The 23,186-nt window shown below is 37.6% G+C and overlaps 1 protein-coding gene and 1 long non-coding RNA gene across 5 annotated transcripts in view; one reads left to right on the top strand and one right to left on the bottom strand.

Annotated features, from left to right (window-relative positions):
- The first annotated feature begins 1,439 nt into the window (after positions 1-1,439).
- Positions 1,440-23,186, top strand: part of LOC139804502 (uncharacterized) — a 47,673-nt gene continuing 25,926 nt past the window's right edge. Inside the window, exon 1 of the long non-coding RNA XR_011729407.1 lies at positions 1,440-1,553. This is a non-coding gene — a long non-coding RNA (uncharacterized lncRNA). The remainder of the gene's footprint in view (positions 1,554-23,186) is intronic.
- Positions 2,082-23,186, bottom strand: part of SPON1 (spondin 1) — a 272,520-nt gene continuing 251,415 nt past the window's right edge. For all 4 annotated transcript variants that reach the window (XM_071761773.1, XM_071761772.1, XM_071761774.1 and 1 more), the window contains 9 exons: positions 12,441-12,642; positions 11,269-11,409; positions 10,819-10,894; positions 10,207-10,389; positions 9,701-9,871; positions 9,397-9,564; positions 8,364-8,528; positions 6,561-6,824; positions 2,082-5,738 (listed from right to left, as the gene is read on the bottom strand). In XM_071761773.1, coding sequence (XP_071617874.1) covers positions 5,575-5,738; positions 6,561-6,824; positions 8,364-8,528; positions 9,397-9,564; positions 9,701-9,871; positions 10,207-10,389; positions 10,819-10,894; positions 11,269-11,409; positions 12,441-12,642 — 1,534 coding nt within the window. In that variant the 3' untranslated portion in view covers positions 2,082-5,574. The remainder of the gene's footprint in view (positions 5,739-6,560; positions 6,825-8,363; positions 8,529-9,396; positions 9,565-9,700; positions 9,872-10,206; positions 10,390-10,818; positions 10,895-11,268; positions 11,410-12,440; positions 12,643-23,186) is intronic.

The following is a 23,186-nucleotide window of genomic DNA, read 5'->3' as shown; positions in this document are numbered from 1 at the left end:
AAAAATCTCTGATCTTTCTTTGAAACTTCAAAGTATGTATCAAACACATACTTTCCAATATCATGCCATTTGGTAATGAAAAGAAGAAAATTGGGAGCTAGGAGAGGCTTCTTTTTTTCCACTTGTGCAAATGTGTTAAGGAAGCAGAAAGGGAGGATTCCCGGTCTCAGTGTTTGCAAGTTTATTACTGATGGTGGAGTTAATGATGTTCCCTGGGATTTTATGAAGAAAATGAGCAGAATGCAGGGCTCCAAGCATTCAGATTTTTATACATTAAGCTATCTAGACCACAAGCGAAAAATGTCATTGCCTACCGAGCAGTTAATGTGCCCATCGGTTATGGCACAAACTGTTCTGTCTCTTGAAAACCAAGAGAACTCAATATAAATCAGGTGGCCTGTAATTGCTTTGTTTTGCACAATACAGCATGAAGTGATTGAGCCCCAAAGTTAAAAGTATTGCAGTAAAGGTCTTAAACTGGTTTGCATGTGGAGCAAAGTACACGAAGTGCCTAAAACTTGGTAGCAAGTGCTTTTTAAGCACACTTCAATTTACTGGTCAAGGTTTTTCCCTTCCCAGGAGCTAGTATGCTGCTTTCTAAAGGGGAAAAACCATGAACAAACTGCATATGTATTGCACTTTATAAATATATATAAATGTATTTATACACATGCATGTGGGGGCACACACACACACACACACATACTTGTAAGTATATACTTACTAAGTATACTATATACTTATAGCAAACTATAGTTTACTTTGCTTTACAAGCATAGCCATACGACAGTATGTTGTGGCCTTAATAACTGTTTCAGAAATGGAAGTGTTGTCAAATAATCTCCATTGATAGGCGCCAGATTTTTTTCTAACAGCTGTGTGTAATTTCAGGATTTTGTTAGTTTTTTTCCCGCTCCAGAAACTCAGAATCTATGGCCAGGAGAATGGCAGCTGCCTCTAGGAGGAGAGTTACTTGATTTACTCCTATTACAAGTTCCAGTTGAGGACCTGCTCTACTCATTGTCTTTCTACCATGCTGGTTATGGTTTAGGTGTGCTGTCCATGCAAAGAAGAGCATCCTAAGCCAGGGCAGGCATGCTGACAAGCAGATGCCAAGCAGTCATTTGGATGTCTAGCATTTAAAGAGGCCATATGCTGACTTATGCACTCTATGACCCCTTCAGAGAAAAAGCTGTTCTGATACAACTTTACGGGCCATAAGATTGAGTGCAGTTCCAAATGTCCAGATTCAATATGCCAGAACATTTAATTGCTCCATAAATTCACTAAGCTTCAAACTGTCAGCAGAGAAAGAGTTAGCTGGCTCACTGGGATACTATAAATGGTCCTTCAGAAGAGTCTGTCTCTGTTCATTGGTTGTACATGATGTGAAGGTGCCCAGCTAAGGTCAGACCTCTGTAATTGTCATTGCAGTGACTACTGTGCTCAAGCCAGACAGTCTCTGTGTGGTTGGTCGTCTTTGAAGACAAAAGGAACGGCAATTTTTTGCAGAAACTCCACTGCCAACAAACTAAAGCAGGCATTACAGGAAGGTAAGTCAATTTGTCTTTGTGCTTCTAAAAATGGCTATGAAGATGAATGATGCTACAGCAGAGCATCTGTAGGGAGCAGCTTGGAAGCGGGCACTGTCCCTGCCTGAGTTGCCCAGCACCCTGGAGCAGAGCTGCTGGGGCTGTGGGCAGGTGAGCAGCTCTGCTGGGCTGTCTCATGCTCCTGTTGTATGTGCTGATAAACCCACCTCAAAACGGCTGCTTGAGATTACTGAGCATTTTCCTGCTCAAAAAGTGAATGCCAATGGAATTTCATTGGACCAGACTCTGCCTTCAGTTATTGGTAAGCAACTCCTAGCACGTCATCCCCAGGCACCTCCATCTAGGTCCAGCTCTGCTTTGTTATGTTTTAGTTTTAGAATAGTAAAATCCAGCTCACTCCAGAAATTCTGTTACCTTGAACAGGATTAAGATGTAAATTAAGAGTGCAACTTCACTCCTTTTATTGATAAGCGTGTGGGGTTTCTGGTGTACATAATTGTATTAGTTTAACAGAATTGTATCCAAATGTGAAATTAATAGTAAAGATGTCTTTATTCCAAAGTAATAATAATGTGTTAGCCAGACAGCTACAAAACATCTACACAAGACTTTGGTAAGAAATATTCATGGTAGCTTTTTCATAATTCCACAGCAAACAGGAACAACAAAGGAAATCTAAAAATGCAATCAAACAAAACTTTAAATTGTATGCTGCACACACGGAGTCCTACTGTACATTTGTTAAGCCCCTAACTTTTCTTTATGTGTAAAGCTTCTACAGTATGGATGTTACAAAAAAACCCCAACATACACACAATGCTAAAATCTGATAGTTGAGGTCTACAAAACTGGAGTGACATCTGTGCTTTCAGTTCATCAGTATTATTCAGGAAATAAGAGAGAGAATTCTCATTTTTATTGATTGATAATCAGTGGCTATTACACGACTAGAAAGTTTAGAGTAACAATGCAATATCTCTATATATATTGTATATGAGAGCTTTTTTTCCTGAATAGAAAATCAACCTCTTATTTTTATTTCATTTGTTTTGTTTGTGTGTTTTTTTTACAAAATGTAACAAGCTTAAATATTTTTGTATCAAGTTAGAAGACAGACAAATAACTTGTTAAATGCTTCAACAGAAAAACAGTGTGAACAGCTGAACCTAAGCAAGAATGATTCCATATTTCTGACCCAGTGCAATCTACACTGTCACTGCATGTACTAAAAAAGGTGGCGAATGCTTTTTTCCCAACATTTGTAACTTTAATGAGCCTAAGAGAAATGACTGGAAACCCCACTGAACAACCTCCTGTGAGGGGAAAAAAGGTATTATGGAGAATCAAATTAAAAAGAAGCACAGTGAAAAAAGTGCCAGATGGATTTAATGGATAATTTTGTGGGCACAGTAAAAAAGATAGTGTATATAGCCTTCATACCTAAAGGTGTATTTGGCCTATGAAGCCTTTGGAAAAGTGGGAAATAAAAAGACAAAACAAGTTGATGAACTGGAAAAAACATGCAAAATAACTTAGTGTTGGTTTTAGTTGGTTATTTGCAGAAGCAGGAATAAGTTTGCAAGATTAGCTTGAAGAAGTGGTAAGGTTGTTAAGAAAAAATATAGTCCATAAACTCACAATTTTTTTTTTTTCCATAGAACCCCCCCTCTGTTACATATTTCATAGAGGTTATTTTGGAACAATTCACCTCAGGTGGAGCAGCCTCTCTCAGGCTCAGCAAGAGCAGCTTGCCAAGGTGTGGGTGGTGTGTGGCTCTGGGCTGTGTGTGTGGCTCTGCCCTGGCTGAGCACCTGGCATCCTGGCATGAATTGCTGTAGCCCTTCTCTCCAGCCACCTGCTTCTTCACCTGACGTGTGCTCATGTCTCCAGTAGTGATATAATTCCACTGTTATGCAAGATAAGGTCATAAGCACATTACCTAGGGACAGCCTTGCTGCTACACTGTAATGACAGTGCTATAGAGTCATAAAATACAGAACTTTCCAACAAGAAGGCAAACTATCTGAATTAATATTATTAAATGAGCCAAGCTGTGCAAAATGAAAAATGTTTGGTTTTAGCATTAAACCTTGTTTTTGTGGTGTGGCCTTTTTTTTTATTATTGGTATTATTTCTGGTTTGTTTCACTAAGGACTTGTACCCATTTAGCAGCAGGGGGAGAGGCCAACATGGCAGTTGGTTCCATTTATTCCTCTGACCCTCCTTTCACTCCCAGTTCAAAAAGAAAGCAGATACCTTGAGGGGGTGGGGTGTGACAGCTGTGGAAGTCCTAAGCAGCCCTTGCACTGTTGAGTGGAACAAGGAAGATGATGAACCCTACAGTGTAATGCAACCAGCCCGTTCAGGTACACGAGGTAACAAGAGGATTCCCAGGGTACTGATAAAGAAGCTGAACAACCTCAGGGGCTTGTGATTCACATCAAATGTGACAAGTTAAAACCTGGGTGTCAGGTTCTCAAGGTTGTGACCAACTCTTAAGGAAATGAGTAAATTACTTAAGGCTGGTTTAAAGAGAATATAAAATAATTTTTTCTCCATTCATTTCTCTCAAGCATGTTTTAAGAGTCAGCATCAACAGTCTTTATTTTCAGTGCATTGTTTTTATATAAGTACAGACATAGGTATATGCTGCCTTTCCTGGACCAAAAGATAATCTGTCACTTTCATCTCTCAGCTTTGATGTCAAATTTTCAAACTTACAGGAGAGAATTATATTCCAATGGCAAGTGAAGCCCAAGGTCTTGCTGGCCCTATATCTGGTTACATGTAGGGCTGAGCGATAAACTCAGCAGGAGACTGTGAAATAGCAAAAACAATTAAAGGGTGAGGAGCTATTGTCAGATCTGTCAGTTTGTTGATCACTCGGGTGGTCAGGGAAGACATTTATCCTGTCTAGTATACCTACAAATGAGTAATTGTCACAAATTTAGTAGTTTTAGATCCTCCTATACTCTAAGTAAAAACCCATGAATGATACTGGCAAAAATATTTTCTTGTGTTAATTTGTAATATCTTTACAGGACTTACATAGGTATTTTGTCTTGGAGGCCTTCTTCCCTTTATTATAAGGGATGTATGAGAACCTGGCTCACCTTTCCTCTACAATTTTTATTATATTATAAACCTCTTTCTCTCTTTACCTGTGATTAATATCCCTCACAAAACCAAATCTAATTTTTAGTGTCTCTCATGTAGAAGTCTTTCCTTGACACAGCTGTTGTGACTCCCAGTGTTTGGACCCATTTGTTTTAGTTTCAGATTCACTTTGTGAGGCAGTGGATAGACCAAATATAAGAATACAGCACCTAAATATGTTCTGACATCCACCCATTTTCTTTGTGTGCTGTTTTGACTGTGTCTGTGAAGTGGACAGATACCACTACAGAGCTGAACAAACTATTTCCTTTTTAAGTTTTAAAGAAACAAAGCCCATTTTGCATGGACCATAACATCCCTGTGAAGAAAAGTATGTAGGATAATTACTATAACTATCAGCTAAAGCCAATAGTGTGAAGAGATAAACATGCACCTGTAGCGTTATTGAACCAGCATTACTGAAAATACTCCTTGGCATAGTTGTGTAATCACATAGGCACTGCTTTGGATTTTCAAAATCAAATCAAGAGAGAAATCCTCCCACACACAAAACATCACTTTAACTTAGTTTTGTTAATATGCATGCACCCCATGTCTTTACAAGTAGTATTTCTATATGGCTATTCCATGTCCACAGATATTTGTGTATTTTAGTTAAATGTCTCATAATGGCTAGTTTTATGCATTAAGGGCTGGCTGGAGTACCAAAGATTTACTCTCAGCATAAATCTGTGGGGAAATATTTATAAAATATATTTCTTGCACCAGCAAGACTAAAAAGCAAACCACACTGCAAAAAAAATGAAAACTAATATACATTTATATTTTTTTTTGTTTTAAAAACCAAACCAAGGTTGACTTTCCATTTAGCTCAGAGTGCATCACTTGGAAACCTCATGTTTTGTTAACAAGGATGAACATTACATGCTCTTAGCTCCTTTTTGTCTTTGCAACTGGAAAACTGAGTACTTTTGGACCTCTTCTTTACCATCATGTAGCGTTCCTGAATTCCACCTCCGCAGAGTGTAGAGCATTCAGTCCAAGCAGTCCATGGTTTCAGCCTACAAACTGAAAAAAAAGTAATTTGATTAAGTTTTTAGTATTTCAGACTACCCACATATTTCCCTATGTGTACATGTGCACACTGGTGGCTTTTGACTCTACAGTAGCACATTGTCTCATTTATTACAGTAGGAATTAAGAAACCCTGGTTAAGTATAATCAAGGTGCATTTGTCAAACACTGAAAAATGTATCAAAAAAGACATTTACTGTCTACATTATAAAACACAAATAAAATGAAGAAAATGTTAAATGTCAGATAGGTAGGAATCACAACTTAGCAATAATTCGTGTCCAAATAATATGTTACACCATAAGGTATTATGTTTTATTGCTTTGAGGCATCAGTGCTTGATAATACTGTCCCGTACTGAAAAAGCAACCTGAGCAGAGCTCTCAGAGCAGTCTGAGTAAGAATCAGATTATTGAGGTGGAAATCAGCTTTGAAATTCTGCATCAGGTCCAGGAACAAATAATTCCAAAGTGCAAAGGTAAATAACTGAATGCAAAGATTCATCACCCAGGTCTGCAGGAATTGCAATCAGTCTTTTGCCAGGTGTAAATTCTAGATTTTTTCAGATTCTACACTTTTCAGTGATGGGAGCTGGGGAGATGTGAGCCTTTCTCCATTGAGCTCTAAACTTAGGTTGCATGTTTCTGGTGTCAGGCAAACACCAGAAGTGACTGTGCTTTACTTGATTGCTAAAACTCTCTCCTGACTGAAGTGCTGAAAATGTTTTCACAGCATGAAGTGGAGCTGCTCACAAATTCCTATTATGCAGAAAATACAAACCAACACGAGCATATTAAAGGATGGTTTCACACTCACCTGGATATTGCTCACTATCTGTATTTTTTTTTGCTTGTTCACTTCTCCTTTTCTCCCGGGCCTCTTTCCAGCGCCTTTTTTCCATACCTGGGCCTCTCAGGCATTTCCTTACTCGACATTTTGTTCGCTGGACAGTTTCTGGGCAGGCTGTTCCACCAAACTGGGGCTCTATTTTAATCATTCTTGTCCTGATCATATGGCCCTTTCCACATGAGGTGTTGCATTCGGACCACTGGGACCACTCTGTTAGTTCACAGTCAATGGCTGCAAAAAATGAAAAATTTTACACAAAAGTAATGAAATATAAACATAAGGTCAATAAGAAACACACAGATGTCTCTTAATAGTTTTGACATCTAAATACCTGAATGGAACTTAAGCCTGCCTGTCTTTTCAGCAAATTTTGTGAGGCTAGACATCAACATTATCTGAGTCCATTTCTAGCAGGACTATTATTTGACACTCTCCTCAATTTCTTTTTCAAGAGTGGTACTGGCAGATCACTAAAATTCAAAAAAACTTATAAATAGTTCTCCTGTGCCTTCTTCAACTTTGCATTCTGTACACCCATATGACTGTTTTATAATGAAAAGCTGTTGAAATTGAGTTATATTTATAAAGAGTCTGATACCTCTGAGATCTAAGCCTTGCTTTACTGGTGGTGTCATGCAACATTCATTAATACCATTATGTCTTAGAAGTTTTCATTTTTTCAGCACTGCTTAAAATGCACAGCTCCAGTGATTAATAATCAAAATGATATTTTACATTATTTAAGAAGAGCTGAATTACCAAATTACAGTGTAAAAGCCTTTTCTAGCCAATACTTACTGTGAAAAGGACTGTAATTAGTTATAAAACCTCACATACCAGCTAGCAAGAGGACACTAAATGCAATCATATCTTACTCATGAGCAGTGCCTTAGACTGTCACACATCACAAAGGCTGCAAAGCAATGAGAAATTTGCACCCCCCAAGAAGTGGAGGATTTTAGTGGAGAAAGGCAAAAAGTCAATTTGGTGGCTTTATATGAAATTCCTGGTTTCAAAGGGGTATAGACCAGTAAAAAAGGCTCTGATACTGGTCAGAAATGTATCAAAGGTGGAACCTCTGTTGTGCTCCTTCTGTTAGCTAAAAGAATCATACAGGTGATTTCAGTCCTCCATCCCTTGTACCCATTCTGCATAATTCTGAATTATTTGCTATTCAGAAGTGCACAAACTATTGTCAACAGTTACGGTGTTGTGTTAAAGACAGAAAAACTCCATACCCAAAGCAATACTGAGTAAGGCAAGATGAAATTAGAACGTGATCATATTCCAGCTCTCAACAGCCAAAAATACACACTAATAATAATAATAATAAAAACCCCAAACAGTCCACAGATGAGATGATAAAACTCCCATATTGTTGATTCCCCTCTATGAAGATTTCGGTGTAATACATGGATGGAAAGCAAGAATCAGAGCTAGACAGGACTGGATCACTTGCTCACGGAGTTTAAGGAGGCAACTTCTCTTGCCATCTGTAGACCACTCTCCAAAACAGAGTGAGCAAGCAGTCTATAGCATTCCTGATTTCAGACAGCATTTATATAAAATTTTCAAATTTTCTTTCATAACCAAAGGCAACCAGGCAATAATTGTCCATACAATAAATATAATAACTTAGAAGAAATAACCCTTATAAGCATCTAAGGAACAATACTAAAAGTGGGGGTAGAGTTTTGACCAATAGACTGCAGCACACACAACCAGCAACACACACAACCAGCCTCCTCTTTGCAGAGTGTCCCCACTTACGGCACTCAGGCAGCATGCATTTTTCTGCTTGTTCCAGCTCCTCGTTGCAGTCTCCAAGCTCAGCAGCAGATTTCAGCATCCTCTGCCGGGTTCGCATTCCCTTCCCACATGTTACACTGCAGTCACTCCATTCAGACCACGGGGAGAGTAGACAGGGGATGGTATCTAATGGTAAACATAAGAGGAAACAAATTCCTGTTATACCAAAACTGATCAAAATGATTTTGCAGGCTGTGTTTTATCTGTCATCAACCAATTATACTTTGTTGTCAGTTTGGACAAAATGTATCAAGCTAAATGATGCTTCTGAAGAAATTCAGAAAACACTGTATTAAATTGAAAGTTTTGCTTTGTTTTAATACCTTATCTTTGCTATTTCTATCTTATATTCATAACTGCAGAGTCCCAGATCTTTTGGGGGAGTTAATAGTTTAAGAAAGTGTGTTTCAATCATAACTCCCCCAGTTGCAGTGGTCACAGCTGGAAGTCCAATTTATACAGTCTAAAAATGTGATACTTCCACATTCTATCTAAAAAAAATCTTCTTGATTCTGTCTTTGATTTAAATCGTAACATTTCTTAATAAATTAAAACCAATGTTATTAGGCAACGTAGGGAGAAATGACTGCACAAACGAAGTGCCTCAATTTCTTAACTGTTCAGGAGCTAAAAGCAAAAGGCTCTGGTTTTTTTTTTGTTTTTTGATTGTTTTTTTCATTGTTGTTTTTTTGTGTTTTTTGTATCCTGATTAATTATAACTCATACTTCATAAATTAGAGTTGCTTATGTATGACTTGATAATTCACACCTCACTGTATGGGTAATACAGTAAGAGCATGCCACAGAATCTTTTTTACTAATACTATTCTGTTGGTGAACATAGTACCTAATGCACGTTCCCTAAGGGATCTAATTTTAAGGAGAACAATAAAAAGCAACACTGCTTCTGTTTTAGTCAGATTCTCTGTGTGACAGAGCAGCCTGTCAGAAATGATGCCACTATAGCAGAGGAGATAAACTCATGGAGACTTACGGCATTCAGGCATCATGCATTTCTCTGCCTCTGTAGTTTCTGCCTTACACATGGATCCATCAGCAGGAGTCATCTTGATCATTCTGTGTCGTCTCTTCATCCCTGTGCCACAGCTGGCACTGCATTCATCCCACTCTCCCCATTCCGTGACAAGGCAGCTGCTAGGGGCTATTCCAAATGGACAAAGTCATTCAGTAATAGATCTCATGTAAAAAAATAAATATATATATACATACATATATATATATTTTCGAGATGACTCCTACTATTGGCTGGATTTTACAAATCTAAATAAAATACTTACAGCACTCCTCATTTACAATACATTTCTCAGTCTCTTCAGTAGGCACTTTGCACATAGAGCCATCTTCTGGGAATTGTTTTACATATCTCTCTCTAGATCGTGTTCCCATCCCACAGGATACACTACAGGGGGACCATGTAATCCAGTCAGACATCATGCAAGTGGAACCATCTAAAATACAGAGAACCATTTCAATTGCTAATAGTAACATAAATGCTGATAATTCTGTAGCTGTGCCATTTGGGTGCAGTATCACTTTTATGCTACCTCTCCCATTCTGTCTTTTCTATTACTTTACTCCTTTCCTTTATATTTTTGCATGCTTCATGCACTTACTCAGCTGAACTGCAAAACTGACCAGAGACAGCCTCAATTTCTATTCTTCAGGGATTATTCCACTGTATGCCATAAGACAAGTCAAACAGCAAGCAAGAGCTTTAAGTACTTTAATGGAAAAATGAACCCTAGAAGGTATTTTTCTCCTCCACCCTTTCCTTTTTGATTACCTTCATCACTGCAGCCTGGGCCCATGCATGGCTGAAAATCTTGTGTATCTGGACAGGGCACACTGAGGTCCAGCTGAGCTTTAAGCATTCTCTGCCTCATCCTCTTGCCCTTTTCACAGGTAGAAGAGCTGCAGGCTGACCATGGGGACCAGTTTGAATATATGCAGGTCTCAGGGGTGTCATCTAAAACATAAGAGAAGGCTGTGAGTGTTGAAAAAACATTGCCCTCCATGCATCTCTTGACCTCGCTAGTGATGGCTTTAGATGCTAACAGGCTACATTCTCTCCTCCTGCATTCAATGTTCTGCACTTAAGCCCAAAGGAAAAGAAAACAATTGCCAACTTTCATTGAAAAATTATTTTTATTTGAACCCCAAATGATTCTCTCTTTTATTGCTTTTATTGTTATTACCATCTTCCAGGTATACATGCAATTTCTCTGCTGTATGAGGAAGTCTAATGGTAAGATTCCAGAAAAGATGAAAACCTAAATCACTTCTTGGCACTGAATGGGAGTTTTGCTCCTAAGTCAGTTTTGTACTACATCTAGAAATGACAGTGGAGGATGAAACAAGATATAAATTAATACAGAACAAATTAATATAAAAGTACCTTCTTCTTTTTCCTCTGGTGCTAGATCTGCTACAATATCATCTATGTTATCAGGTACGATATTGCATTGCTCCCCCTGCAAACAAATTATTGTGGAGATTGAATACAGGAAACTCATACTTGCATGTAGTGAGAGGGCTAAACCAGGATACCAAGAGGCACTACTGCATCTGCAACACTTTTTTTCTCTTCTACTTGCTAGCATACTTTTAAAAATCCCCCAATTAAGTAAATGCATTGGTTAGCAGAAGTAGGAGAAATTATACCTTCAAACTGTTTTGAATTTAAGAAAGGGCCTTAGTTCTTTTCTGCCATTATCTTTGTTGTGGGTAGGTTAAGGAGTGCAGATGGGGGGTGGGAGGGAGGTAAGAGAGAAGAGAAAGGATTGGTTTTTTGGCTTATGAAGTGGGTTTTTTGCTTTCTTGAAAATTTTTTATATATACATTATACCTTGCGTGCAATTCTCTCAATGACAACTCTGGCTACCAGCTTGATAGATCCTCCTTCTGGGTCATAAAATGGACTTTGAGGATGATCTAAGCTGGTAAGTGGTCTGATCTTCTCTTGAGGAACTGTAGGTTTGTTAGGAGACTGCAATTAAAAGAAAAAAATGTTAAAAAAGGAACTAATAATTTTTATTATTGATATAATTTGTCTGCAGAAATGAAAATTTCTCCAAAATGCTAAACTGAGAAATTTCAATATACGATGAACTTGATCCTTTTTTTTTTTTTTTTTTTTTTTTTCGGTCAGGAAGCACTTTTCTAACACATCAGGATTCAGCCCTAAAGCTATGTGCACAATAAGATTTATACTTTGTTATTTGGTGAGATAACTACATTAATAAAACAAATCAGCTTCTAAAGAGACCAGATCTGAATGAAAAATACCAATCTGAAAATTGGTGCTATCAGAAAATATATGTGGCATGTGGAATACATGGAATATGTATGTTATTTTGGGATGGGATTAATCTTGACTAACTTCAGCTGTCTGTGCAGTCTGTATGGATACAGTGTAGGTACTCTGGTAACCTCACCAATTCAGTAGTTTGACACAAATAATTTGGTCATAACGAAGACTTTACCTGAGGATGATGTGAATTACTTCCTAGGCTGAGTGATGGAGACAGAGAAAATGGATTATTTTAGTCTCATAGTAAGGGAGTTTCAATCCCTACAGTAAAGAATAGTTAAGTTTTCTGTGCCAAGCAAAATAATTGGCATTGGATTAAAACAGTAGAAAATTCAAGCTGCTGTGGCTGGTGAGACACAGATTTGTGTCTTAATGCTTGGTTTTGAGAGTGACCAGTGCTCCATTCAGTCAATAGGTGAATGTATTACAATACAATAGTCAATTGTATTGTATACAATAGTACAATACAAATAGTCAATTACAAGTGAATGTAGTATTATCTCATTAATAATAATGCTCAGGGAACTCAGTCACAACTGAGTTACTGTAACTAGCATCTAACTAAATGATCTTTAATTCATTATAAGCAAAATTTTTATTAGAAGATTATAAAGGCAGATATGGTATAACCATGGATCCAGTAGGTTTTATTCTTCACTGTTTTAAGGTAAACTTTACATTTTGCATATATTACATAGTCCACATACCTCATAAGTAACTCCACTGTCTGTGCCAGCATCCCAGGGTATTAAATCCTGGACGACTTTCTGAACCCAGCCACAGTCTTTGGTGCAGAGATCTTCTGCAGACAGACCCACGTTCCAGTCCGGGCTGGGGCCCAGCATGGTGAGGAAGGACATCAAGTGCCGATGCCGATCGACAGAAAACTCAGCAGAGGGAGCAGCTCTCCTGCAAATTGGCCATAGGAAGCCTGTTAACAGCTGAATTTAAGTTTGCTGTTAGGGAGCAATGAAACTGGTGCTGGGAAATACTGAAGCATCACACTGTGTCTGGAATGTAGAGATGGAGAAGCAGGAGAGGTCTCCTGCTCACCACTCCCTAAGTGTCAGTCTCCATGTACCATCTGAGAAACTGCTCTGATATTGTTCAAGGAGATTTACAGTGTAAGGAGCACAAGAGAGAGATACAGAGCTGCAGCAGCATGCTTATGTCTTAGTTGTACAATAATAAAAAATCTTGTCATGACAGTAACAAAAATTAGAATTAAAATAGCAGGAAAATATACAGAGCTTTTGTTGCTGGGATACTTTTGACACAATCCCCCCCACTCCAAAATCATAGAAATTCCAATGACAAAAGTGCTTGGAAATGCTACTGTGTGTGTGAAAAAAGTACTCATTAGTAGACTTTTAGTGCTCCTGTAAGTGAGAGATCAATGGCTGTTGCCAGCCTGAGAGAGTTCAGCCAAGACTTTTTCAGGTTTCTGCCAGTCTGTGTGAAAGCACCTCTATTCATCCAGCCTTTGTCATCCAGCTTTCTTGTAGGCTCCCTTCAAGCACTGGAAAGTCACTCTGAGTTCACTTTCATGGGGTGTCACAAGAGCAGAGGGGGGAGAATCCCCTCCCTCGACTGTCTGCCTGTGCTTCTGATGCAGCCCACGAGCTGGTTGGCTTTTTGGGCTGCAAGCACACATTGTTGGCTCATGTTAAGATTCTGGAACCCCAAGTCCTTTTCCTCAGGGCTGTCCTCAATTCTTTCTCCTCCCAACCTCTATTTGTGCATGGGATTGCCTTGACCCAGGTGCAGAACCTTGCACTTGGCCTTGTTGAACTTCCTGCAGTTTGCACGAGCTCACCTCTCTCATCACCTTTATTAAGGTACCATACACATTCCACTTCATTCAGCATCTTTATCCATCTAACCTGTACGTGCCTTTTGGTGTCTGGAGATGTGAATCAAAATCAAATGGTTAATTACCATTATGTTTGTAAAAATGCAGAGAGAACAATTGGAAGTTTGAAATTTTGCATAGAGATTTCTGCTCACTAGAAATTCAAATGGAAAATCATTCCAGTTACTCAGTATTTGCACAAGAATGAGGATCTAGGATTAGAGCATAGATATATAACTGTGTGAAGATAATACATACACAATGACTCATTAAATTATGAAGGGAAATTATTCTGGCTCAAGGAAAGACAGCAGATGGTTGGGAAGTAATCATAAAACAGTAACTACCAATGGGAGGGACATGTAAAGAAAACAAAAGCAAGGATAGAATGGGATGAGTAAGTTTGATTTAATTGCATGGCCATTAATTTCCATGAACAATTAGTGTAAAGTTCTTGGAGTGATTGTTCTTAGTTAAATTTTTCTTTTTCAATACTCAACTTCATTCCTTGCCTAGTGACATTTGAATTTTAAATAGAAAGTAAATGGTAAGTGATAGAAAATGGAAATGCCATATGTGCTTGCTCTGACAAAAAAATGATCGATACAATTTTTTTTTTCTTTTCCAGCAAACACATATGTTCCTCCTTACTTTTTTGAGACTGAATTATGAATTTCTTCATGTGGGTGTCAGACCATCTGTCAAACAATGAAGTTTCCCTAAGTCTCAATAATACATGTAACACTTAAAACGTTAGTTCTTTTTATAAGCATGATGTAGTTTTGTGATCAAGGTTTTAAATCTACACTTAAAAAATGTATATAACTATAAATACAAAGCCTCAGGTAAGCCCCATTTTAATAGCATGTGACTTCATGCTAGGAATCACACATCAACAGTGTGAAGGGGCTGATACACTACAGGAAGAAAGGATCCATTACAGTAACTTTTCTGACCTAAAATATAGTTTAACCATTAGCCAAATGCAAAGTTGGAGCACTCAGAACTGTCTCACAGCCCCAGAGAGATTTATGGATTTAACATCCTAACTTTTTCCCTTTATATATATTTTTTGTGTATATCAGATTGTACTTAATGCATTACTGTTTCTTATTAGACCAAGGGTTAGAATTCTTCTATTTTTGACAATATTAAACCTCACTGGATCTATAAAATCATAGAAGGAGAACACAGCTGACCTAGACACATCATCATGTTGCCATAGAAACAAGTGACTGAGTGGCCTCGTTCCTCTCACTTTGTGCACAACATCTCCAAACTTTGCAAATGTTTCCTAGTACTATACTGTCACTTTGGGGAAGGAAATTTCATTTACATCTAGATTGACATATACTGGCTTTTACCCCATTTTCGGATAGACAGCACAACGTGAGAGTGGGAGACAACAAAACAAATAAGGACTTGTGCGGAAAAAAAACCTCCAGAGATTTTCAGAAATAAAAAGTAAAGACACACATACTGTAGTGGCACTATGAAAATAAAATGTTGCCATGCAAGAATGAAAACATATACTTTATAGAACACTATACTTGGGCATAGGGGAAGCAACATAAATCTGTGCAGGCTATCATCATATTCTATTCCTGGGATGTATGTCATAAAACTACTTAAGTTAATGAGACTTTTAACCATAAGGCTCAAATACTACATCCATGCTGGTAAAGATTACACTTCAAAAGCATAGAGCTACCAGAACATGGTATTTTCACCCCTTTTTTTTATGGCTGTATCTCTTTGCAGTAGTAGATAACAGCATGCCTAGAAAGTTCTACAATGATTTATTGTTACTACTGCAGTTTACAACTAACTGTTGTGGGTTTCGGTTTGTTGTTGGTTTTTTTTTTTTAAGACAATCCCAGAAATATTATTTATTAAAATTAAACTCCATTTCCCTTCACAGCTGTTGACCATGAAACCAGCTTTTTTAAAAGACTTTTTATCATCACTGCATAGCAAATATCATATGAGAATTTTTTCCACACAGGACTTAGACTAGAGATCTCATCTAAAAAACTCAGTACATAGATCTGAACAAGATATTTACTTTAATTGACACTAAGCAGCTTGCATTTTTTCTACAGATAATGTATTTTTCCACTGACAACTGGCTTCTTTCTCTCTTAGTTCTATTTCCTATGAAAGCTTTTACTTATTTACTATTTCTTAGATTTAGGATTGCAAGACAGTTTTTTTTAAATTTTCTAAAAAATTCTAATTAATATAAGGAAAATATCACTTATTGTGGAATCACTAAAGAATGAGTATTTCACATCTATATCAGTCTGCATCTTACATGAACTCAGGTCCTGATTACTGCCTGCAGGAGTAATGTTGGCTGTGATGTGGTGTGCAAATGCCAAGTCATTTGTACAGCTTTCATTTACTTCAAAACTTTCCTGCAGTTTTACCAAAATACCCCTCTTTACAACTGTTACAAATTGTTTTGCATTCCAAAAGGCTTCAATCTCAAAATCTTTCCCACATCAGTTTGAGCTCTGTATTCTGATTTTGTTCTAACTGAATTACACCATCTTCCACTCTGGCTTTTGCAAAATTTTTTGTTTATAGCTTTATGCTTTACATGGCATCTCAAATAGGTTCAGTTTCACAGAGTCACGGGATTCTAGGAGTTAGAAAGGACCTTAAAAGATCATCAAGTCCAAGAGTTTTTGAAGAAATAATGAGCTACAAATGTTAACAAGTGATAACAGGAATACTGAGATCTCACTACATTCATTAAACTTGGTCAGATGCAGATGAGTTCTTCAACTCATTGACTATGAAGTAATTTTTTCAAAAGATGACAGTACAAGACCTTCATATTTAAATAGCTATTGTGACATTTGAAACATAAGTCAAATATTTTCGTCTAACTTGGGATGAAATTTTCACTCTGAATACTTACCATGCAGTGAAATGAAACCAATGGTAAGCAAGGTATTGTGTCTTACAAGATCAAATATAATGGATACATAACATTTCCCACTTGTTAAAAAATGAATCTATTGGTCATAATCATTCAGATGAGAAAATGCTTGAGTATGCTGCTTTCCTCTGTTCAAACAAATCCTGAAATCACCTTCTACTCTTTGCCAGCCCTGAACTGTGTGGTGAATTTCCCATTGTGCTTTGTTTCATATCCTGGAGCATTCTCAGAGTCCAGTCCTGATTTCTCCCTGATCAGTGCAGCCTGGAGCTTTTCCCCTGCACTCCTGCTGCTGGCAGGCAGCCACGCTCCATCCTACCAGCCTGGCAGCCACCCAAAGCCATCTCCCATCCCCAGAATGAGTCACTTCCTCAGCACTGTTCCACTCTACTGATCTACTTCTGTTGCAAGAGATTTCTTAGAGATGTAGCTTCTTAGGTAGCTGTTCATTATGAAAACAAGTCATGGTTGTAAGTATATCCACTTTAGAGACTGTAATACTTTCACTATAGAATTTAAGTAGGGTTTTAAGTTTAGACAAGGCATGTCTCACACAAAATCTTTTTAGGATATTCTCAGAGGACCTATTTAAGACAAAATAGGGGCCGTGCAGGACAACATTACAGTTTTCATTCTGATAAAGGTGTATCTGTAGTTGGAGAGAGCCACTCAGGGATTTAAAAATACTTACAAGAATCTCAAAATTTAAAACCACTTATCAGTCAAGAGAAAAGCATGTTATAATTCTTCAGCAAAAACCTCATATATTTTCTTTTAGGATAACATAGATTCAGTGAGATGTCAAATATAACCACATTTCACTCATCCCACTTCATTATAATGCTAAGTCACTGAGAATGAATTTGTAACTCAGCAGTCCATCAGCCCATTTCTTGTTTCAATTCTTCATGCTTTAGCTCCTAGCTGTTTTATATCCTTTTCAGTTGTTCCTGATGACTTTCTATCAGTGAGACGGGCTCGTACAAATTTAGTAATTTATTTGCTGAAAGTTGTGCGGGTTTTTCTGTGGGGTTTTTTTTGTTTGGTGGTGGTTTTTTTGTTTTTTTGTGGTTTTTTTTTTTTTGTGGGTGCAGCTATTACTGATCAAAAATCATGTTAGTGTGAATTGAGTATGTTGCTGTCATAATGGCAGTGACTGGTGTGTTTTTTGTGGATGACTTCCAAACTAATGTTCACACTACTAGGGTCAAAGATCTGTTGATACTGTAAACTATTAGCTGCAGTTAACACCATGAGCTATTTTTCCTCCCAAGAATCCTTAAAATGGTCATTAAAGGTTTGCTTCAGGCAACAATTTGACACTGCCTTAGCATGACAGTTATTTAAATTTCATTTTAATAATTTTTTTTTAAACTTTTGTAACATCAAAACATTACTAGTGTCCAAAGCAGCATGGTTTTTTAGAACAGGACCATGAGCTCTTACCCCAGCTCCCTGAACACAGAGCTGCCAAGTCCCACTGTACCACAGACATGCTGAAGCCATCAGGTTACACCTACGTATAACAAATGTGACCTACAGTATTTCTTTTAATTAATGTCCAACCCTTCACATGTTTTCATCCTTTCCTCACCAAAAGATTTAGCACCTGCTTGGCTTAATAGTATGCTTTGTTCTTACAGCAGGAGAGTTACCTACACTTACGTTACTACAAGAAACGTAAAGATAATGCAACAAGGAGTTCAATGGGCTAAATATCTGCAAAGCAGAAAAAAACCCCAAAACCTTACTTAAAAGTAGGGAGGAAGCTGAAGATAAATGCAGCATTCAACCAATTAGAAGGAACTGCCTAACAAATATGCAAGAAAAATCAGCATTGTGAAGAATATGAGAAATAGTAATAAATAATAACCTTCCTTATTTCTATAGAAATTATCTTTCTTATTTCTATTTCTGTAAAGGGTTCTCTGCTGACTCAGTCATGCTAGGTGAAATTATACATGGATGATTTATTTTTCGAATCATTAGGTGGAAGTGTTTATAAGCAATTTGTATAATCAGATGGTAATGATATACAGTGGATAGCTGATCAAAGGACTATGATATGATCTTTTCTTATCACTTTGGAGAAAGCAAGAAACCCCAAACTACACCCATTACAGCAGGTTTATTGCAGATCAGTCTGTATTTTGCCATTTAATGCCAGTTAATCCCAAATACTGTGGATCAATGTCTTTCTGTTCTTCCCTTTCATTCTCGTGTAGTCTGAGGACTTGATTAATTAAGCAACTGAATAATGTACTCATTTCTGATGCATATTTTTATAAATTCTGATATCAGCTATTTTTGGAAAGTGCATTGCATGGCAGGACAGGAACTCACATGAGCACTCAATGGGTAGAAAAGGAGTCACATAACTGAAAGTGATCAACTCATCACAGATTTTGTTCACCTAAATATTGCCAACACAAAACTTTAGTAACTGTGTAATATTTTAAAAGAACTAAAGGTACAATTTCATATGTAATATTTTAAGTGAATGGATAGGAACTGGAGCAACTGCAAAATTCAAAGCTCCGTCTTCTCTATTTAAGTTGATCAAATAAAATTAGTAGATGCTTTTCAATGGATTTGAATGCTATGAGTTTAGTGTGATACTTGTGAAAAATTCTATTAACGCTTAATAAGATGCTCCAGGGAGACCAAGTCACTGAATTAACTTACAGACATTGTGGGGTCTCTGGTCTCTCTTGCTCTGGGCATTCAATTATTTTTTATCTAAAGCCTCTCTGTTATCAAAGCCGAAAGGTGCATTGATTTCAATCTTCTCCTCTTAGTGATGATTAATATAGATTTAGTAGAGAACAGCATTTGGCTCTGACATTGAGACTCTGAGTTAGACAGAGCAAATGTGATAAAATAGGCAGGACAACAACTAAATAATGGAAGTTAATATGATTTAGTTGTGACCTATTGCCTAACACAGGTCCCCTCACCCTAGTGAAATATAGTTAGCATTGGGAACACTGAAAGCTTGTTGTATTTTCATGCATTTAGGAATGTAACTAATAGCTACTTAGGTATATAAACACTTCAGGAACTAAAAGTTTTAGAATTAGGTGTTTACAGCAAATGGTTGCCTTCCAATGTTCTGTTGTAAAGAAGTGTCTCTCTGAAACTCACAAAACTTGCAGCATGTGAGAAGGTCAACAGACAGGTTCAGCAGCACAGTCCTAACATCCGTGTAGTCAAGATAGAAGATATCAAGGATGTGTAAAACTAGAAATGGAAGAGGATTAATGGGATAATTTGTAGAGGATGATGAGGTAAACACACTAACTTATAAACTACTTGCATTAAATAGCCCTATCATTCTGCAGTAAAAAGGAATAAGCCTCCTTTTCTGCTAAGCCTCACTTTTGAGTGCTTATTCGAGTGTTTTCAGGTAATCTTCAAATAAACGGGGAAGAGCTGTTTAAATGGATGAGAAAAAGAGTAAGCTCTGCACACAGGCAAGAGCCAAAGGAAAACCACAGGACCATGACTGTTCATGCAAACAGCAAAGAGAGATAAAATGGAAACAGGAGAGACATAAAGAAGGAGAGGATAATTTTCCAAACTTCAAATAGTTCAGAATTATAATGAATGCCTGTAACTTTGATCTGCCTTGGTTGTAACTAAAGGACTGAGGAGGTAAAAAGGTTGGAAAGGTGTGGTGGCTTTGCATAAATGAAAAAAATGAGTGAGGAGTACAAAATAATGCTCTTGAATGTTTCAGAAAAAAATGGTCTTTTAATGTCAGATATTCTTGCTATGCTGTTTTCTTCAATATCTTGAATTTTTACATATACTGTGTATAGGTTGACCTATTAGACCTAAAATAACAAACAATATTCAATTAACAGTAGAATAATTAGAAAATACATCATGTGCTTAGTGATAATTCAAATCATATTGCTGGGCACCCCTGTCTATGTTATTTCTCCTAGCTAGAGCTGCCGGCTGAAACTCTGGCAGGAAAGGAGTGGGAAATGAGCAGCTCATCTATTCAGGGAATTGAGGTGGTCTTCCCAGTTTTTTAGAATCTGAAAGGCTTTAGGAAAGAGAATTAAATCTACTTTTTCTGATTTTTTTCCCCCAAATCAGTATTGCCTGTTTATATATACAAAAAAGACAGAGCAAACACAAAATTAACTGAAGATACACACTTTCTGTACCAGTATTCAATACCTTATAAGATACTTAGTGCTTAATAATGGAATACCTGACATACTGGGGAGTAATTTCCATCCTATGTCTAATCTGTATATGTATTTATCAGTGCTAGGCTATAAGTATATAGAAGTCCATATACCACAGAACTGCATAGGGCTGAATGCTTTCCTGGTTTAAAGAAAAACAATTAGACCCATATAGACTCATATAGACATATAGACTCATGAACTATAATTCAAATATTTCTTCCTTTGACTATATTAAAAGACATGTACTTATACTAGACATATTTTTGAAAGGTCAGAAACTACCTAGAGAGATGTGTGATTCCTATGCAACTACCTACTTTCAATTCCACAATTTTTTTACAGAGAGCAGAGAAGTGTGTTGTGAAATGATAATCCTTTTTCTGATGAGGTTGTTTTGCCTTCCATTTTTGGAAAATCAAAGGTCCATCTAAAAGATCTGTTTTCTTCCACCCCCCAGCCATCATCAAAACCATGGTGCCATAGAAAAGAAAGATACCTGAACAATAATGCCTTTCTCTGATGGTGAGGAAGCACAGACAACATAGTGTCTTTGAAAAAACAGGCAGCTATAAAAACAGCAAATGCCCTGACAATCTGGCTTGAATTTCAAATAACCATAGAATGGTTTGGGTTGGAAGGGACCTTAAAGATCATCTAGTTCCAACTCCACTGCCATGTGCAGGGACACCTCCCACCAGACCAATCCAACCTGGCCTTGAACACTGAGCCACAACTTCCCTGGGGAACTTATTCCAATGTCTCATAGTCCTCACAGGAAAGATTTTTTCATTTCAATGCATTAAAGACAACCCAGCTCATGCCAAGATGTGGAACTGACAGCTTCTTCCATGTCCAGCAACTGACTCTTTCCCCACATCTCCCAAAAGGTCCCACTTTCCTTTTTGTAACTCTGTAATTTGCTGTATAGAGCGGAACTAATTGCTCAGGATTTGTGCTTATTTTTGTCATGTGGATTACCCTGGGAAGTTCTTATTTATCTAAAAGTGCCCGTTGAATGAAAAAGGGGGGGTGCCACAATAGAGAAGTCTGAATTTGAAATAAAGGCATAACAAATTTCCCTTGGGGGAAAGGCATTCAAAGCAAGATTTTTACTGGTATGAGCTCCTGTGGAATTTGATGCATACTATCTTTAAATGTCTTGCTGCTTTTATCCCCGAATTCTTCTGTCGTGTCTTGATTAGTTTACATGTGCCAGATATGGAGATGTGGATACCAGTTGTACTATCTGTATTTTATCCTCCATATCACCAAAGGACAATGATTTGCAGCTGAATATGAAAGTAAAATTTGATTCTGCCTGAAACACAGCTGCGAGGAAGGAAGCAATGAGCTGTGTTCTTGTTTATACAAGTAAGATAAGAAAAGCTACTTTCATTTGACAGCATGCTGTATACTGACACCATTACACTCAAGAAGGAATGCATTCCTTGTGAGTACTTTAAAGTCAGAGTTTCAGACACACAGCTTGGTAATACAAACATAAGCAACAGCAAAATGTTTTATTACTTGGTCTGGCACTCCTTCTCATGCTAGCAATATTATTCTTGGTTGGGCAACCATAAAACTAATTCACACAGATCAGCCAAAACTGCCTCTTGTGTGTAGCAGCTCAGGAGAGTTTTTTGCATACTGGTGCCCTGGATAAGACATGGAATATAGGATAAAGATGAGTGATAAGGAAAAAAAAGAAAAACAGTGACAAAGAACTGGCATATACAGAATCTAAGGTGAGGAATAATAAAAGAGAGTGAAGTATTAATCTAAGGCAGGATATAGTTTCCACAGCTTTATATTGTACTGGGACACAAAAATTAGCCTTAATTGTAGTTAACAGAAAGCATTTGAGAAAATTACTTTTAATGTCATTATATCCTCCTCTGCTTAGGGCTGGCAAGCTGGTTCAGCCCTGTTATTTCTTGCATCTGAATTTATTTTAAGCCAAAGACCAGTCACTGGGGAGGCACTCTGTGCCCACTGGACCTGCATGGAGAACTCTCTATTTTCTTCTCCCTAAGCAGAAGAAAAGCTCCCATTTATACTTCCCTTCTTATCTCTGGTGTCACGAACCAAAGGATTTCAGCATCACTTTCAGATGTAGACACACACCTACAAACTTCATCTGCCCTCAGTACAGACAGAGTTTGTTACTTAATGAGGTATGAACGGCCTCAGGAGCCGCAACCTCACTGACCAGCACTGCTAGAGCAGAAGAAAAGCCATTTAACTCCATGATGAATCTGTAAGACCCTCTTCTCTATTACAGGTAGAAATACAGTGGAAATACAAGGGCTCACCAGCTGCTTGAGATGTGGGTTTCACGCCCTTATAAGAAGTTCCTCTCTGACTTTCCTGTAGGCCCCTTCAGGAACTGGAAAGCTGCTACAAGATCTCCCTGGAGCTTTTTGTCTCCAGGCTGAACAACCCAACC

This window comes from Heliangelus exortis, chromosome 18, assembly GCF_036169615.1.
Source record: "Heliangelus exortis chromosome 18, bHelExo1.hap1, whole genome shotgun sequence".
NCBI classification, from domain to species: Eukaryota; Metazoa; Chordata; class Aves; order Apodiformes; family Trochilidae; genus Heliangelus; species Heliangelus exortis.
Note: the sequence above shows the minus strand (reverse complement) of the source record. Positions and strands in the feature narration are given on the sequence as shown.